This window comes from Mustelus asterias, chromosome 14, assembly GCF_964213995.1.
Source record: "Mustelus asterias chromosome 14, sMusAst1.hap1.1, whole genome shotgun sequence".
Classification (NCBI taxonomy): Eukaryota; Metazoa; Chordata; class Chondrichthyes; order Carcharhiniformes; family Triakidae; genus Mustelus; species Mustelus asterias.
This window is the reverse complement of record NC_135814.1, coordinates 28,638,516-28,658,644: the sequence shown is the minus strand read 5'-3', so window position 1 is coordinate 28,658,644 and position 20,129 is coordinate 28,638,516. Positions and strand designations below refer to the sequence as shown.

The 20,129-nt window shown below is 40.2% G+C and overlaps 1 protein-coding gene across 1 annotated transcript in view; it reads right to left on the bottom strand.

The window, feature by feature from the left end:
* Nucleotides 1–11,614: 11,614 nt before the first annotated feature.
* LOC144504127 (low-density lipoprotein receptor-related protein 1-like) overlaps nt 11,615–20,129 on the bottom strand; it is a 1,391,705-nt gene continuing 1,383,190 nt past the window's right edge. Inside the window, exons 89-93 of the mRNA XM_078229303.1 lie at nt 19,259–19,372; nt 18,872–18,948; nt 16,431–16,521; nt 15,865–16,012; nt 11,615–12,827 (exon numbers count right to left, since the gene is read on the bottom strand). Coding sequence (XP_078085429.1) covers nt 12,687–12,827; nt 15,865–16,012; nt 16,431–16,521; nt 18,872–18,948; nt 19,259–19,372 — 571 coding nt within the window. The 3' untranslated portion in view covers nt 11,615–12,686. The remainder of the gene's footprint in view (nt 12,828–15,864; nt 16,013–16,430; nt 16,522–18,871; nt 18,949–19,258; nt 19,373–20,129) is intronic.

Genomic DNA, 20,129 nt, shown 5'->3' with positions numbered 1-20,129 from the left:
AAAATCCCGCTTCATGAGTGATTTCTGGTGATAGATGATCACCTGAAGCGTTATTTTACAAAAATAACAAATACTTCAATTGTGCATGCATTGCTGTCACTTTTTATTTCATATTTATTTTAAATGAACAGTATTTTTATTGTTTCTCTTCTTCAATCTAACCATTTTAATTTACCTTTTAATTTTATTAAAGTTTTTTGTTTGCATTGCTTCTTTGATCTTCTTGCACCACCCTCTATATTAGAAATGGAAGCATTTTAAAGAAGACTATTTTCATTGGCCGTGCATCAGCTTTCAGCCAATGAAAAGCTCAGATTTTACACATGGCTATAATCTTAACTTGGCATCCCTCAAATGAGTAATCTCCAAGTAAGTGACAAGGTGCTGCAAGAACAGTGTGTGCCGAGGTTTTCTGATCGTAACAATGATGGTAAGCCATTGAAATTATAATTGGTAAAGTTAGGGCAGAATTCTCCAATGGCCCTGCCGGCTGGTTCATTGGTGGGAATATGGAGGCATTTGGTGAGAGTCCAACATTGGTTTTATGCTGGTGTGACTTTCCTGCAGTATCTTCCATTGGTGCCCACCATGGCGACCGAGAAAACCCACTGGAGGCCGATGTGAAACTGATTTGCATCCCGCTAAGGTCCCACCGGAATCTTCCACTCAAGTTCGATTTTCCGTGATGCCAGCGGGAAAATACATTGATCCAGAACACATCTGGAACAATGTGGCGTGCAGAAGTCCGGACCTTGGAGTTTGGGATGGAGACTGCCAGCAACCATGGACCCCCATGTTACTGCAGAAGGGGGTGGGGGGAGCATCTACTGGTGGATCATCCAGATTCAGTGTCATTGAGGGGGTCCTCCTTCCAGTCAGAGTTTCCCTGGAGATCCATCTACTTTTTCAGGAGGACCCCTTTCTTTCTTCTATGGTGGGTTAGTGATGCTGGGTGCCTTTTCAATATGGCACCCAGATATGAGGGCGCGCCTCATGTCATCATGCCCGCTTCATCATGTAATATGGTGCTAAACCCCTGGGTGCATAATTAATGTGGTTGGACCTCCACAGTAGGAAACACTCCCTGTTCCCACACCCTTGTGATTGAACAAGGTAAAATTTAGAGGTTAGTCATTATAGTTTACATGGGCTAATATGGAATAATTTGCAATTTCACTCCCAGTCCACCTTTTAAGCATCAATTTTTAAAAAGAATTAACATTATTTTCAGTATTTTTCCATCTATTTAGTTTTATTAAGTTCATATTAATGACGTTATTGAGTTAAGGAATCCTTACACAGTTCTTTATATTAATGCACAGTACAGGTTTAAAATAAGGGACATAATGGCACAATGTACTGAGTGCTGAGAGGTCAGGATCTTTCCTTGGTAAAATAAAGTTTTGGGCAGTTGAGAAAGGTAGCAGGGGGACACCTTTAGGCCTTACGTGAAAGCAGTTTTGGATTCTGTGTTCTTTCACGGAGGGCTTCTGTAGATCAGGATGGGCCGGATCTCCCTGATCAACTGATGATATCAGAACATTCCTGGGTGGTAGGAACATCAGGATCGTCAAGGAACATGGGCCAAAGTTCTCCCGTCTCACCCACCACGGGAATTGTAGTGGGCGCAACAGAAAATCCGATGGACCATTCAAAGGTCCATTGAGCTTGGGTGGGAATTTCCGGTATTTCCGGTCTTGAAGTGTGCATGGCCAGAGAATCCCACCCATTGATGTGTGTGGTCATGCTGGCTGAGTGGGTAGTTAGGATGAGGGTGGAAGCAGTGGCATCAAGCCTGCTAATGTGATGTTAGTTTATGTAAATCAGACTCACACTCTTCCTTGGCATGAGCCTGATCACAAAGAACAAAGAAACTTACAGCACAGGAACAGGCCCTTCGGTCCTCCAAGCCTGCACCGATCATGCTGCCCGACTTAACCAAAACCCCCTACCCTTCCGGGGACCATATCCCTCTATTCCCATTTCATTCATGTACTTGTCAAGACGCCCCTTAAAAGTCACTACCGTATCCACTTCCACTATCTCCCCCGGCGACAAGTTCCAGGCACCCACCACTCTCTGTGTAAGAAATGTGCCTTGTACATCTCCTTTAAACCTTGCCCCTCGCACCTTAAACTTATGCCCCCTAGTAATTGACTCTTCTGAGACCCTGGGAAAAAGCTTTTGACTATCCACTCTGTCCATGCCTCTCATAATCTTGTAGACTTCTATCAGGTCTCCCCTCAACCTCCGTTGCTCCAGTGAGAACAAACCAGGTTTCTCCAACCTCTCCTCATAGCTAATGCCCTCCATACCAGGCAACATCCTGGTAAATCTCTTCTGTACCCTCTCTAAAGCCTTGGATCACATCAGATCTCATGCTGAGAGCTTGCCTGTTTTTGGCCTCGGACAAGATTTAGCGGCCATCACAGAATTTGAGCCAAAGGCAATCTATGGTAAGAAAGTCTTCTGGTTAGAAATGGACATTTTCAATTACCTTGATCTGCATTGCCACCTGTATTTATCTGTAAGCTTGAATTATAACAATGAACAAGTATCGTTGGCTCACGGCTCCTCTCTTGGCTGCCTAAGACTCAATGCAAGTTCAAAAGATTATTTTAGATTTACCATCAACATTGTATGGGGTGGCACAATGGCACAGTGGTTAGCACTACTGCCTCACAGTATCAGAAACCCGGGATCAATTCCGGTCTTGGGTGACATGTCTGCATGGGTTTGCTCCGGGTGCTCTAGTTTCCTCCTACACTCCAAAGATGTGCAGGTTAGGTTGATTGACCATGCTAAATTGCCCCTTAGTATCAGGGTGATTAGCAGGGGTTACGGGGATCGAGATTAGTGTGGGGTTACGAGGATAGGGACTGGGTGGGACTGCTGTCAGTGCAGGTTCAATGGGCCTCCATTATAGCCTTTTTCTGCACTGTAGGGTTTCTATAATGTACAATACTGTAACCTTGATTTATGATATTAAACTAATATTTATTAATTTGATAAGACAGAAAAATAAATTAATGATTTCAACCGTGTTTGGGCCAGGGGCGTGAGTAAGATTCTGAATGCAAAATCTCACTGACATTTTGCTGTTATTGAATGTGTTCATCCCCAGTGCTGCAAAGAGAGCAATTGCAAGAGATAAGACAGGTCTGTATAATTTGTACTTTGAGGATATAGGCACTGATAGCTCTTAAAGATTCAATTGACCACAATGCAAGAAAACCACAAATTCAGCCAGGCTTTTATTATTTTTATTTAAACACACCAATATCAATAAAATGCAATTTCAAAGTGACCTGACATTTTATTTAAAAAACACTTCCAAGCAAAGCAGCTGTGAAATTCAATCTGAAACAATATTGGTTGAATTTTAGGCTTATCAAACCTTGATAATAATACCAGAAAAAAACAGTAGCCCATTAACAGTCTTACAAAATTCTACTCGGGTTTAAGCTACGAACAACTGTTTGAGCTGAACTCTGGTGATTTGCATAAATTAGATACAATTAACAGAGGCTTCAATGTAGTCAAATTAAGAAAATATAGGTACTATGCATGCAGACATAATGGGAAAACCTTAAAAAAATCATCTAACGTCTCTATTGTTTTAGTAAAGTTTTGATTATTTGAAAAGATTGATAAGACAGTTTTTTGTTCAGTAGCAAACACGTATTATATAAGTTGTGATATTTTAAATATATCTCAGGTACAAAGCATTATAGCAAAACAAAACAAAACAAAAGCCCTTATTTTCAGTAAGAATTTAAATACAGTTTTATTTTTGTGCCTTTGATAATGATAGAAGCATTGTTTGATCACTAAATGAAGTCAATTCCATTTGGTGTAAAATTAAGAGGTTATATGCTGTATCAAATTTTAAGCCATAATCCATTAACTACATGATTGCATTATAGCAGACATGATTTTTCCACATGATTAATATACCAATTCCAGGACTCACTCATACAACTCTTGATGTCTGTTATTACTTCTGCAAATGCCCAGAACAACGCTTAATAGTGATCTGTCAAACATTTGACACTGAATTCAATTTTGAAGGATGTGCAAACTGGCTTGGTTTGGAATTTCATTTAATCGGAAGCAAACAGAATTAATCAAAGCTGAGTTGAACTGCTAAAATCCATTGCCTTACAATGTAATAGAAATGAACGGGAAAGTAAAGATTGGTCGGGCAGTAAAATATTATCAATTCCTTGCTTTAAAATCATTACAGTCTGTCAGTTGATCTCTCGACAGACACAGAAATAGGAGGACTGGATGAAAGTGCTATAAACTGTAGATTCCAGTCATGTTGGTGCTGATGTCTATCAGCACTGAGCAAAGCGCTGAGAAGAAATTGCTTTTGTAGAAGAATCGGGGTAGAATAGGTTCCCAACTCTTTTTCTCCCCCTCCTCTCACTCTAACACATAGAGACACACCATAGCAAGAATATGTTCTACAACCTGAACAAGACAACGTAGCCATCATTCAATTATACTGTACATGTTTTCCAATCAATCTTTTTGGAAGGCAAATCTATACAGTGTTTTTGGCATTATCAGACTTTACGTGTAAACGTAATTGTTGTCCAGTAACAAAAGGCAGCAATACTCATGGTCTGGAAAATTAGTTCTATTAAACATGCTTTTATGCAGTCAAACATATTTCTAATTGTCTGCTTCCTTCTCCTCACGTTACAATTAATCAAAGTCTAAGACGTTTTTACAGTGACGTTCAATTTGTGCAAGATGTTGCTTTGTTGCATGCAGTTTTCAGGCTCTCCATCGTTGGAAGGTTATTATAGCCATGGAAGGAAGATTCTTTAGAAAGATGCTGGGAACAAGCGGTTATAGGCTTATATAAGACTCTCCTGCACCTGTGCACAAATGAGTTGATTTTTCTGGATAATAATGCAAGGTCAGCTGAATTATATTGTTTCTTTGTATTCCAAATGCTTTGCTCACGAGGGACTGGATCTCATCAATTTTGGAGGCATGAAAGTGATGGTGGTGGGGGCGGGGACTCGGGGAGAGTGGTGGAGTTTTTGAAAATCTATTCCCATTGTCAAGCAATCTTGCCAGAGGCGAGGTGAGGCCAGCAACATCTACTCGCCTGGCAGAGGCAGAGACCAAATTAGAAGCAATTACGTTCCTGCACAACGGGAAACAAACTGAGGCCGAGACCCGACAGGATGGCTCGAGTTGGCCTCCAAGTGGGATTTGTGGTAGCAGGCAATTGAGGGGTTGGGCGGGGGGGGGGGGGGGTGGAAGTGCAGGTGGGGCCAGAAAGACATTCCTTCATTCCCCCAAACAATACTGGGGTGGTGGGGGAGAAGCTGCAGGCCATTCTGTGGCGAGAATCTCCCTCCCCAATGTTTTGCCCAACCGTTTATTCTGCCCTATGTGCCTGGATTGCCAGCAGATGGTGAAGTGGTGCTGGCTACCCATTCTGTGCCAGGCAAATTTCCGGTATGTGGTGGATGGGCACCCGAGACAAACAGCAACTGATTATGGGGGAAGAAGTGATACAGGAGAGGAGAACTCCCCCTCTCCCTACCCCAGTCCAGTACTTGTTCCAATTGGGTGCTATGTGACTGCAGACCAGTTCAGGTACATTAAGATGGCCCCCTATTTCAAATAATTCTTTGTGAGTCTAATGAACTTTATGGACAGCTGGAAATCTCCTTCATATTTGCTGCCATCATGCTCAACACCTTAGCTGTCTTAGATCTCTGCAGCAAGTAAAGGGAGAATCTGTTCCCCATGCTTTTGAGTGCACCAGGCATATTCTATCAGATTATGGGTGTTATTGTCAAGTTTTGATCAAGAAGTTGGGGTATTTCTTACAGCAAAAGAGAGGTTGGCAGATCTAATAGAGAATTGAAAAAAACATGTTTAAGGTTTAGGATGGTAAGTTGTAAGAGATTGTTTATCTTGTTGCAAGAATTTTGCCAAATCTGAGATGTTATAGCTTTCGAGAAAGCCTGACCAGTTTGAGGCTATTTCCTCCAAAAAAAAAGAAGGCTGGTAGAGGTCTTTAGAATGAGGAAGGAGAGTTATAGGATAGAAATAGAGATATTTCCACTTTGAGAATTCTAAAACTAGTGGCCATAAATATAAGATAGTTACAATGGGGTAGATGACCACCTCAGATGGTGACATAAATGGGCGGGATCCAAGTGGCCACCCATTCATTATGCACAACACCTGATATTCATTTCCATTGCAGTCAATGTTGTTAAATATTGGACATTGTGTGTAGTAGGCGGCCTGACTAATACTGTCCATTGGGCACCATTGCCTGGTGAAGATTTGCATCCCTTGTAAATCCAATACGGAATTCACGAGAAACTTCTTTGCCTAAATGTAGAACTCACTTGAATGAGCATTTCGCTTAAACAGCATGGATGCATTTAAGATTAAACTAGATAAGTACATCAGAAAGAAAAGAATAGAAGGCTATGCTGACAGGGTTAGATGAAGGCAGGTGGGAATGGATCAGTGCAGAGCAAAATTAATGGTATTAATCAGTTGGTCTGAATGGTCTGTTTCTGAACTGTCCACTCAATGTAATGTGCTGGTTGGAAAATAATTAACAAGGGTCATTAGACTGAGGGTTTTCAGTAGAAGATGCAGAATTTGGAAGAATTATTTTCATGTGGAAAGCTAGCAGAATATTAAATGCTTGGCCAACAGTGGTTACTAAAGACGACTCAAGGGCCAGTATTTTACCGATTCCGGATGGACGAGGCTTGCAGAACAGAATTCGCTGTTGGCCTCGGGCAGGATTTTATGAGCCTCGCCCGAGTGAGGTCGTAAAATACCGGCCAAGATCTTTGGTCGGTTATAATTTCTATGATTCCAAGATTTTACACTGTTCTTATTTTATTTATGCAATGTTCCTTCTTTCTTCCATTCATGTAACAACTTTTTTTTCTTTACCTGAATTCTCAATTTTTTCTAATATTTATCATGTGCCCATTTCATAAGCTGCAGACCTGCAGCTCTCTGTTCTTGTCACTTTCTTTCCAGCAATATCTTAAACTCCCGCATTTTGCTCTCAAACTATCATTTGTAAAGTTGATATTAAATTAGATTGGAAACTAGTGAGCTGGTGACAAGGGAGGAGATGGGAAGAAAGATGAATGTGGTGACAAGGGCACAGCTGGAGGTTGGCACTGACACAACAGGAAGATTAGGTACCAGAATGAAAGGTACACAGGCCCCAGGGAAAGCTAGAAGCTACTGAAAAACAACTGCGATGTCAAAATGTTGGAAAGACTGATCCAGGCAAAAATTTATCTCTGAGACCAGGTGCACCGAACTAAATACATAGGGGGTGATCTTACCAGCCGTTTACGCCATGCTCCTGCTGCAGCGAGGTAGGAGAATTTGTCGCCCGGCCAAATCTCCGTTCACTGCGGCGGGATGGGAAAATCCCACCAGCGTGAACGGCTGTAACATTCCGGGCAAAGCCTTTTCCAATTCATGAATAAACCATGCAATTCCCGCATTACAACAGTGATTAAGTTTTTTTAAAAAGTACTTAATTGACTGGAAAACACTTTGAGACATCTGCTGATCATGTAAAGCGCTACATAAATGCAAATCTCTCTTCCTTTCAAAGTGCCAAAATGAGTAAGGATCAAAACAAGGTGTTCCATTAAAAGTTGATGGTGGGTGACAATAAATTCAATTATCTCATTGCCTCTGTTTTCTGCTCAGTATATTTTTCACTGTGCTGTCAGTGGCTACACAGAGATGCCCAACAGGTGGGTATTCAATATTTAGATCTGCCAGTGTCAGTCATTGAAGGTGCTGAAAATGAGCAGAGCACAATTTACTGTCAGAAGTACCCTGCTTGTATTCAGCCAGACCATAAAATAGACAGATGAACTTGGAAGCTGCATTTACATTGTGAGTTATTGAAGCACATTATAATCTATGCCAAATGTTCTTTTCCATTTTCACACATTGTATCTTGGTTGATTATTCCACCAGCCTTGTTCAAGTTACGACAACTAAATTAACTTTTTTTTTGACCACGTTGCACTGAAAAAGTGCAGGGATAAAGTGACCTGATATAATTCTATTATTCCTCCATATGCCAGACCAATTTATCTTGGCAATCTTGTCAATTGAATGATGGACATATATATATATATATAGTGTCAAGTTAGCGTATTTAATCAGAAGCTGCAATGTTTCTGGCAGGAATACAAAGCAGATTATGTGAGTGAGTAGGCTGTATTAAGTTATAACTACAGCTTAAAAGTCTTGGGAGTAGGAGTTGTTGCTTGTGTAATACTTAAGGCTCTGAAGAGTAAGGAAAAATTATAGCTGGGAAATCCAGAAAAGATGGGGAAGGCAGAGATTGTGCTGAATTTAATGGAAGGATTTTATTCAAATTTTCTTTTCTATTTCCAAGCTGACAGCCAGACATATAAGGCTGGTTAATTATCGGGAAGGATAGGAAGGGGGTTAAAGACTGTCGGAGAGGCAGGAGTGGTGGAGGCAGAGATATTGCTTGACTTGGAAATCCTTGTGGAGGGGGTGGGATTATGGGGGTGTGGGAGTTAGGAATCATGAAAGAGTGTTAGCTGATCATGGGTGGAGTGGTGTGCGGGGTGCATGTTGACGAATCATGAGTAAGGAATGTTGAATGATCACAGGATGGAAAGTGTGAGAGAGTGGAAAGGGAGACAGAATGTGATGGGTTAGCTTGGGGGCCATGGGGAAGCGCCCATGCATCTCCTGTCCAACAATGTAACCCACCCCCACCACAACCACTACAACATACAAGGACAAGGGCAGTAGACATATGGGAGCACCACCACCTGGAGGTTTCCCTCCAAGCTACTTACCATCCTGACTTGGAATTATATCACCGTTCCTTCACTGTCACTGGGTCAAGATCCTGAGAATCCCTCACTAATAGCATTGTAAGTGTACCGACATCACACGGACTGCAGGGTTTTAAAAAAGCAGCTCAATACCACCCTCTCAAGAGCAATTAGGGATGGGCCATAAGTGTTTGCTGAACCAGCAAGACCTACATCCGATGAATGAATTTTAAAAATAATTTTAAATCTTATGAGAAGAAAAGAGGACGATATGATTTCACAGTTTGGACAACTTATTTAAGGATGATAATGGTTGTGGCAATGACATATGGTAAGATAATTCAGACAGACAGCTCACTGGATATAGAAGTGACACCATTTTAATAGGTCTAGGATAGAAGGAAGATTAGCATCTGAGCAATACGATGGAAGGACAGATAAGGGGTGTGAACTCAATTATGAATTTAGAACAATCCTCTGATAGTTGTTGAAATAAGAACGCAGCGAAGTAATAACGAGACACAGTCTTAGACACTAGGGTGGCTTGACTGTAAAACAAGGGTCTGCAGCCTTGCACCATGACAAGAATGGAAAAATTGCACTTTCAAAACTAGGGGTAACATTATGAAAATATACATTCTCGAACATCAATCTTTTAAAGGAAAAACAATATCCTGTAATGTATGAATCAACACTAAAGTTTTCTGCTCCCATTTTCAGAAGTGTGAGATGATAAGTAACAATGCCATCATACCTTTTAAAGGGTGTCCCCATTTGGTTAAAAGTATATTTTAACAGTTTAATCGTGGACAGAATAATCTGGGTAATGTTCTTAACTTGGTACAATCTCAAAGAATTCTCTAGCAAACATATTTTCAACACCAGACTGATGTAATGTTCTGAATAAACATTCTAACTATGCAATCAAAACTATAGAAATACAACAAGTTTTCCAGATTTTAATTTCACTTATGTTTTACCACACAGACAGAATTCATTAGTCAATTTTCACAAATGGTACCTCTTACTGCTTAAATATACATTGTACCAAATTAATTTTTCATATATTCAGAAACTTTGGCAATAGATCCTGCTCCTCAGTAAACCTTTGGTCCTTAAAATTAAAACAAATACTGAAGATCAAATCAAAATATTCTGCGCTATACATCTGCATTGTTGTTACCAGTCAGGCAACACTATAATTGTTAAGATCAATTCTCAAATGCCCCTACTATTAGTTATTGATTAATGTTAAAGTATTAATTTCTAGCATCAGTAGGTGTTGGAAATTTCACACTCATATCCATCAACTTGGATATCCCCCCTTAACTTCCAAAACTATTCCTGTACATCCCATGTTTTCATTTTTCAATACACACAAAGTTACAATGTGGCTAATACTTACTCAGATTTGTCATTTTAAAAAATAATTATAAATGAATACCTCAATGACATGGGTGGCATGGTGGCACAGTGGTTAGCACTGCTGCCTCACAGCGCCAGGGACTTGGGTTCAATTCCGGCCTTGGGTGACTGTGTGGAGTTTGCATTTTCTCCCGGTGTCTGCGTGGGTTTCTTCTGGATGCTCCGGTTTCTTCCCACAGTCCGAAAGACATGCTGGTTTAGTATTGGTCATGCTAAATTCTCCCTCAGTGTACCCGAACAGGCACTGGAGTGTGGCAACTAGTGGATTTTCACAGTAACTTCATTGCAGTGTTAATGTAAGTCTACTTGTGCCACTAATAAATAAACTTTAAACTTAACATGACAGAGCAGGCTAGCCAAGGTTGATATTGCTAGATAACATGGATTATACCCCAGACTCATCCCAAATGACTTCTGCACTGACATTGAGTGCACACAAACAGACAAGAAGGAGGAGGGCCACACAGTCCCTCAGATATACCCTGCCATTCATACGATTTTGGCAATCATCTATCTTAACTCCATTTTCTCACCCTATTCCTTGATTCCCTGAGGGTTCATTGTTTCTGTCAATTTTCCTAGTGCAGACAGGAAACTTATTGAAAGAATGCACAAGCACTGGATTTACTCAAATCTGAGCATATTTAACTGGAACCTACACTGCTTGATGTTGGTCAACCTCCGTAAACAGTAAAAATTGAGATTCATTTAATTTCCTGTCTTAGTTTAATTTTCAATTCTGCTCAGGATTAATGTGAGACATGTAGGGTGAAATTGGACTTTGCAATATTAGCATTTGGAAACCCTGATTGAAATTTCTGTCTGGAAGTTCAACAAAGTCATTAACCATATAATGTAACCCGATTGATAATGCCTCTGTTAAAATAGCAAGCAAAGGAATGTCATGGCCCAAAATTTGCTGTCAAAATAACAAGACAAATGGTGTTCTATTATTTGTAAACAACTCTCACAACACTAACTTTAGCAACAGCAACTTTAGGTGAGGGTGATGCATAGCTAAATGTGGAAGTTCAAAGGTTACTGTTAGAAATGTGCTGTGCTCCTTAACTTTGTGGAACAAAAAACCCACTTTGCTGTCTGACTACCTATCAAATTGTATTGAGTGCTATGAAGTTCCTGTATCTGCTTGCATATGAAATAAATGCATCACAGAAAGTTAAATCAAGTGATTTCAAGTCTACGTACTCTTTTACAATGTAATAAATGGCAACTACTGTCAGTCAACCTCTCTGGCACTGAAACCTAACTATTCTCAGTGTGGATTCTCATTCTTTCAGGTTTTAGTTGTTGGAGTTTTTAAAAAAAACATGGTTTTGTTTTACTTTTTTCTTTCTATTTCTCTATCTCACATTCCAATCTTTCTTTCCTTGTGTTTAATTCCCTGTTCAAAACCAATCTGCCTTTTCAATCTTTGTGTTGCTAATTTCACAAGGGTCCAATCTGATCAGTTAAGGAGTTTACCCAGTGCTCTGCTGAAGGTGCAGCATCATTTACATCTCACACTTCCATGGTAAAATATAATCGACATTAAATAGGCACATTTAATTAACAGTCAAAACAATGTGGTGGCCTGGCACAGCAACTTTTGGGCCTACACATATAAGTTAACAGGTTCTTTGTGAAAAGCATGAATTCACATGTTCGGTTTAGATGCTTGGCTAGAATATGTAACATTTAGTTTTCTCAAACCAAGCCAGATACAGTAGAAACATATCAAAGTCTCCTTATCTCTGACACAAGAATATAGTAAAAATGCAACTCATTAAGCATTGATCATCATACTAAAATGAAAACAATGAAATGCTAAATAAGAACCAAGCCAGCAGTTCAGTCAGACCCTGAAATTTGGGTGAGTTTGATTTAGGATTCACCTTGACATTTATCCCTACTCATTTCTGAAGAGATGACTACTGCAACTTCCAAAACTGTTTAACATTAGGGCATTTTCCCCCCAAGAGTACAGGTATCTAAACTAGTAATAGGAAAACCAACAGGGACAAAAATTATTTATAATCATTAAAATTATCCATTCAGCTGAAAATGGTGCAGCAGAGATTGTCAAATGTGCCATACTTCTACCAAAAAACAGAACTGGTATAAAATTAAAAAAAAACAAATGGTTTGTGTAATTCTTCCAAGTACAGGATCAAATACAATGGGAGATGCAATCAGCAGCTTTGTTCTACGTGGTTTAGTGCAGGTGGCTTTCCCAGTCCATTAGACAGAAATATTGGACAACGGGGCAGTCAAGAATCCTCAGCGCAAAAACACATTTAGTGCTGATGCAAAAAAATATAATCAGAACACTGTCATTACATAGAAAAATTAATCCTTTCTTTATACATTTATACAGTGTTTAAAAAAGATACAAGACTAAAGGGTAATCTAAGCAACAGTCTCCCTCAGGCCATCTTCTAATTTCTTTGGAAGCAATTCTTTCTTTTCCTCTGTGCTGACTAAAGAATTCCGGCAATTTGATGCATCCAAGTACAGTTTTGCATAAACAGGATTTGAGTAATTTGTCGGCTGTCGAATAAAGAAAGGACAAAGGTCACGTTATTGAATTTTGAATGTCAGTAGATCCTTAGAACACTGCAAATGAGATTTTGAGTGTACAAAACTCACAAGACAATATTAATCTAGCATTTGTTCCTGGTACAAAAGGACACTATATTTATTATTCATTAAAATTGAAGTATGCATGCCTGCAGCCACAGCCCCTCAAGGCCTGCAATATGATGGTTTTGGAATCAATTTAATATTGTGCTATGACTCTGCATTTGCATCAATCTTTCATGAGATTTTGGTATCTCTATACTCAGTCACTTTCAAACTCATTAAATGCACCTACTGTGACTATCAGGGCTGGAAGTGGGTTGACTCAACGTTAGTGTTGCCATGTGTGCATTTCATAAGCTAAGATGCCAACAGAGAATTGGAATTATTCTCAATCACAGCAGCATAGAATTGTTGCAGTGCAGACGAGGCCATCCGGCCTGTTGTATCTGTTGACGGTTCTTCGAATGTGCAGTTCATTTAGTGCCCTTCTCCCTGTAACCCTACACATTCCTCCTTTGCAGATAACAGTCTAATTCTCTTTTAAATGCTTCGATTTAACCTACCCCTACCACACTCTCAAGCACAGTCCAGACTTTAACCACTTGGTATGTGAAAACGTTTTTCCTCACATCGCCTTTGTTTCTTTTGACACTTACTTTAAGTCTGTGCCCCCTCATTCTCGCTGCTTTCACAAATGTGAAGTTTCTCCCTATCTGCTCTGTCCAGACCCTTATGATTTTGAATACACCAATTAAAGCTCCGTCTTCTGTTCTCCAAGGAAAACAGTTCTAACTTCTCCAACCTATCTTCATAATTGAAGTTCCTCATCTCTGGAACAATTCTCCTGAATCTTTCCTGCACTCTTTCCAATGCCTTTATATTTTTTTAAAAATGCAGTTCCCAGAATTGGAACAATACTCCAGCTGCAGTTGAATTAATGTCATATACAAGTTCAACATAACCACCTTCCTCTTGTACTGTCTCCAACTGCAATATAACCAGCTAAAAAGTGTTTCAATTCATTCAAGGCCTCCAGTTGCTAAGTAGCACTGCTACTTCTGCCAGCCTCTATTTATTCTTCATGTCATAACCCTCTCCAAGCGTAATAGAAACACAGTTGGAACTTAAACAAACCCCACCCATGCAAACACCTTGGTCCATCATGAATCTAACTATAGATTTTACTCTTCCAGGTACAGGAATATTAACTTAAACACACTTAAAATTATACCTTATTTCTAATGTCTACCAATGCAAATCCCTTAAAACTATCTTTGTTTTCCCAACAGTATAATATGCAAACTTTGAAATGGTGCCCTGTCTACCATGGTTCAGGGCATTAATATTTATGAGAAAAAGCAAGGGTCCCAATACTGACCCCTTCAGAACTCCACAGCCATTTCCACCAGCCTGAATAAATCCATTACCCACTTACACTCTGTTTCCTGTCACTCTGCCAATTCTGTATCCATGTTGCAACTGTCCCTTTTATCCTATGAGATATTCTATTCCATGAAGATAAATATAAGTATTGTCTATTAAAAATCACAGCACACATTCTAACAGAATGTCTATCAAATATCTAGGTTGTAAACTGGTATCAAACAGATAATGATATGAGGACTCATGGCAACAGATGTGATCATTTATAGAAATTGTATAAATAGATATTTTTCATCTTCCCAATAGGCAGCTTGATGCCACATTCTCCATAAGTGATCCAGCACTGATAATAATTCCGTTAAAACCTACGAGTTGCCAAGTTTCTCCTTGCTCTGATTTCGAATATTGAGTATTGAAATACTGAATGATAATATTTTCAACTTCAGTGTAAAAAATTTCAATCATGAATACTCTTGTGCATTGACCAAACAAATAGATATTTTTAAAATAAATTTAGAGATCGGTAAATTCTTTCTATACAGACTTGGATAAGGATGTTTTGTGGAGGTGGTGTTGGGGGCAGTGGAATCCATATTTAAATACTGAATCAGGATTCTGGACTCTTGGGAATGTTGTACAACAAAGACAAATTGGATTGCTAGTTGCATGCATTGTGAATGATCTCCATCTTAGTTAAACTTCCATTGTGGCCATTAAAACCTATAGACAACCAACTTATCGGAAACACTGTTACGGAACAGTACGTCTAATAAATGATGGATAAGGTACAAAGGGTGGAACCTTTCCATTTTTTGGCAAAGTGTCATCCCAGGCGGAAAAAGCGGAGGGTAGCCCGCCGGCAGCGTTTGCTGGGTTTTCCCAGCATACTTTTAAAACCTTTGCCAATAAAAGTGAAGAGGTCGGTCTCAGGACATGATGCTGGCATGCTTGCCTCTGAATGAACCCTCCCAGCCAGCAGTGTAGGTTGTTAAAAGATCGGTGCACCACTTTTAAAGGGCACCCTGAATTTTAAAAAAGATTGAGACAGTCGTCCCCCGTCCCCCCCCCCCACCCCACTGGACCTTCCCCCACCATCCGCTCACGGAGGTCCTCCTGCATGACCTCCTCCAGGGACCTCTCCCCCCTCGCTGAACACCATCCTACCTCCCATCCAACAGAAAATCCCCCCCCCCCGCCAATGTGCCTTGTCACTGCCTCTGGCACTGCCCAGGCATGACCCTCTCTGCCGTGGGGCCTGTATGCATCTGTGTGCCTCCGGCTAATCAGGAAATTTATCGTTGGGAGCTACCAGGCGTAAAGGCCTGATAAAATTTAAATTGATGCAAATTGAAGCAGGGGGGATGGGTGCTGGAGGTAATCGATCGGGGAAATCCTGCTGCGTAAAAGCCGCTTTGGAACCCCCATTCTGTTCTCTGCCCCTTCTGTCATTCCGAACTCCCCCAAAATCGGGAGCAGAAATTCCCTAAGTTCCATTTGTAATGATAGATTGATGACACCGCACACTTCTTTTAGCCTTTCTCCCAGTTGCATGCAGACGAACAGCAAAGTGGGCTTATGGTTTCCATTATTGTCCAATATTTCAGTGCAAGAACACACATACCTTTTCTGGATCTAATGTAAAATCTGGATCCAGCAAACCTCCGGAATTTTCGTGACTGCGGTTAACTTCATACATGTTGTACGTTGGATTTCCAATTTCCACATTCATCCCTCCATTTGTCAGTGGATGCCTCCGTACAGTTTTCACACTAGCAGGGCATCAAAACATGTTGAAATGAATTCTTGGCTATTAAAGAATTTGTGTCAAAGTACTTTAAGTTCAAATAGAAATCCCTGGTTTCAAACCTGTCCGTAGGTTTGTTGGACCAGGGGTACAAAAATAACAAATTGGCATTAGCCTACTGTAATAACTATATATTAGTCTTGCAAATACTACAAATTACCCCGTCAACATGACATTTTTCTCTTTCCCAGACTTGTTGGCCTCCCTGATTGCAGAGTTTCCAATTTGATACGAAGCTATGCTGAATTAGGTGTACTTTTCTATCCATTCAGAAATGAATTGAGATGCCCGAGTTCATTTTATATCAGATGCTTAGAGCAAGCAATGCAAACATTCATTACACTGTATTGCTTCAAGGATGAATTACAGTCAAAACCACTTACCGTTGTCTTCTTTTGCAGATGATTATTCCAACAACCACTGCGATAATCAGAAGAACCAAGATAACAAGGGGCACAATAAATGTGATATTTCCTGGAAAAGAAGAACAAAAATGGACAACACAATCGACCAGATTTCTTCTGTCAAATACAATGGTAAATCCTCAAATACAGTTAGATGTTTCCCACAGAGGTGCTTTCTCTTGGGAAGAATAAACAAATACACATCGTGCTGGCCAATCTTTTGCCAACAGCAAATACATAATATTGCATATTTTGAACAAACTCCCCGGTTTGCCTTCTGTATCTCACGGGTAGGCTGAACTGATAATTCAGAAAATATAAAGTTGCTACTGGGTCATGATCAGTATTAGAAGTAAACACAAGTTACACTTTGTACTTTTTTTGGCTTTCAGTGATAGTACCATGTACCCTGTTTTAGTTGGTGATTCTTGGAGCCTGGTAGCTCATTTGGCTGGATGGCTAGCATGTAGTTCAGAATAACGGCAACATGGGGGTGTGATTTCCATTCTGGCAGAGGTAGACTGGGGACTTGTCTCTTCATCCTGTCCCTGACAGTGGAAGGCAATGGAAAACCAACACTGACAAAAACTGCCAAGGAAACAACTCAAGATGAAGCATCAGCTTGCCTTTGGGAAGAGCACGTTACCATATCTGATGAATTACCTACCTCTCAAAGGTGTCATATCCTTCCTCTCTGACAATGTTTACTCTATCAAAAATATTTTATTTATTCTCCTTTAACTATGATATCTTCATCACCTCACCCCTCCCCCCCACACCGTTTTTAAGGCAGCTATATTCACTAAGAACCTCACCCACAAGAAACTACAAAGGGTTGTGAATGTAGCCCAGTCTGTCACGCAAACCCGTCTCCCATCCACTGACTCCATCTACTTCCCGCTGCCTCGGAAAAGCAGCCAGCATAATCAAGGACCCATGGACCCCGGACATACTCTCTTCCACCTTCTTCTGTCGGGAAAAAGGTACAAAAGTCTGAGATCATGTACCAGTCGACTCAAGAGCAGCTTCTTCCCTGCTGCCATCAGACTTTTGAATGGACCTACCTTATATTAAGTTGATCTTTCTCTACACCCTAGCTATGACTGTAACATTACATTCTGCAACCTCTCCTTTCCTTCTTCCCGATGTACACTCTGAACGGTATGCTTTGTCTATATAGCAGATAAGAAACAATACTTTTCACTGTATCCCAATACATGTGATTATAATAAATCAAATCAAACTCATATCCTACCTGCTCCATACATAGGTTATCTTTTTGGTCTCTAATAGGCCTTACTCTTTTCTTACTAATCCTTTTGCTGTTTATGTAATTGTAAAATATATTTGGATTTTCCTTGATTTTACTTGCTGACATTTTGTCATGCCTGTTCACCCCTACACTTTCTGTATTCTCCCATATCATCTGTAGCATGAAGCTCTCAGTGTCTGATATAATCTTCTTTTTGGCCTTATCTTACCCTCTTTGCATCTGGTCCAGGTTTGCCTGTCCCATGCATTTCCTTTGTGAGAACACACAGAGAAAAGACTGGTTGGATCTGTACAAGACAATCTTTTTTTAAAAAATGAAAATGCTTTCTTTAAAGGGCTTCTGTTGCTGAAGAACAGACTTATTCCTGACCTGTCATCAAATGGCAGTTTTAACGCAATCCTTGTAACAGGCTGACATTCAGCTGTGCTGCTGGGCATTCTTCATATTACCTTCTCCGAACACTTGTGTCCAAAAGACTGACATGTGATATTTCCATTTGTATTTTCAATCCACGACCTCGCTGAGAAAAGATCTTAGCGTTGGCTATATTATCATGGCAGTTGTATTCTTTTGAGCTGTTGCTCAGGTTTAGCTTTAACTGTCAATAGGAATCCATGAGAGAAGACCTTCGGGTATATTATATGATGAGGATCGGGATACTACTTTAATTGTTGCCTGCTCAAGAAGGTAACAATAAACATTATTGGATCGAGTTCAAGGCTACCAGCTGGAATTTCCAAGTTGCAAACCTAAGGATTAAACCCTGGCCACAGTTCTCTGGTTGTTGACGTTGGCGTGATATTCCGGTCCCGCTGACAGCACATCCTCGCTGTGAGTTTCCAGGAGGCATGGGATGGAATCAATGGGAAAACCCATTGACAGCGGCAGGACCAGACGATCCTGCCACCGACGAGTGGCGCACCTCCGCCCACCACCAAGGAACATGCGGCTGGAAGATCAGAGGATCCCGCCCCCTGTCACACAGGTCAAACATTTGTGAGCTGCAGGGTTGGCTCAACATTATAAAGTCTTCATCCGGGCCAATAATCCATTTGCCCTTGAAGGTGGCCCTCAAATCAGCTCAGAGACCAATGTGTCGTGATAGGAATCTTATATCTACAGTCAGGCTTGGATTTCCAATACTTACTCCCTCTTGTATTTTCCGTTTTGCTGCTCTTGGGAGCTGGCCTTTCACACTGTGTGCCCGACCATTCATCTGAACACCTGAAATGAACCAATTAAGGATGTAAAATTAATGTACTGCAACTGTTACAACCTCCAGAGGAGAGAGCACCTACAGATATCAGCAAGAGCGAACAGCATTTAGGAACATGCATTAAGGTTTCGACAGCAGGTTTGTTTAAATAGCAATGTTTTGAGGAGATGATTAGCTCTGATATAGGCCAACAGCATGCCATGCATAAAAGCAATTAATTTACAAGGCTATTGAAACATGCCACCAATGCATGATGAGTCTGCTGGAATTCAATGTTTTACAGCAAAGAACAGTGTTTGGCATAAGGTCAAAACCTACTTGCACTGAGGCTCATTAAATGCAGTTAAAGTGCAAACCCCTCCATTTTGACAGTAGTAATCACAAAGGTTCATTTTCTGGTCACATCGATCACTTTTAAACCCCACTGTGCATCTGCAGAGTTATAGAATATAAGTGATATTAAAATGCTGAATTGTATTATAATGTAATTTTATTGATCCCCTTTCCTGCTGCACCAGTTTTTCACCAACAAGGGTGGCTTTGCTCAGTCTAATAACTCTAATCAATTGAGGACCACTGTTGCTACAGAAAGATAATTTGCTTCAGAGAAAAGTTCACCAGTCCTTTCAACAATCATTTTTAGGTTACTGTCGCATGAGTCTGTGGTTCATGCATATTTGGATATGGTTAATTTAAATATCATGGATATTTGTACAAATAATTATATTTGTCCAGAAGATATTATGACTGGCCTCAGAGTCTCAAGTTTGAGAGGGCAAATGTCAATCCGGATTCCAAGTCAGTGTCAAGTCCTGATTACCATTAAACAATCCCTGGTGGAAAGTGGGCATGTTTGGACATCAAGTGAGGAAAGATTGGAGTTTGTTGAGATTTCTCCACAGTTAAATAGTCTGCTGATACTCACTATCTAGACTTGCAGATAAAGAATAGAGATTTGTACAAAGTACTGCAGTACCCCCATTGTTAGTCCTTGCAAAATTCTCCCACTTCATTTGATAGCATCGTTCAACGATAAATCATAAGGGAAGAAACATTTGTAAATGGATACCACACAGGACTAAAATTACAATGAAAGATAAATAAAAATTCATGTCTGAGGTGCTATTAGATTCTACAACAGGAAAAATAACATGAATTTGTTAGCATTTTGACACAAGGGCAGCCTTTA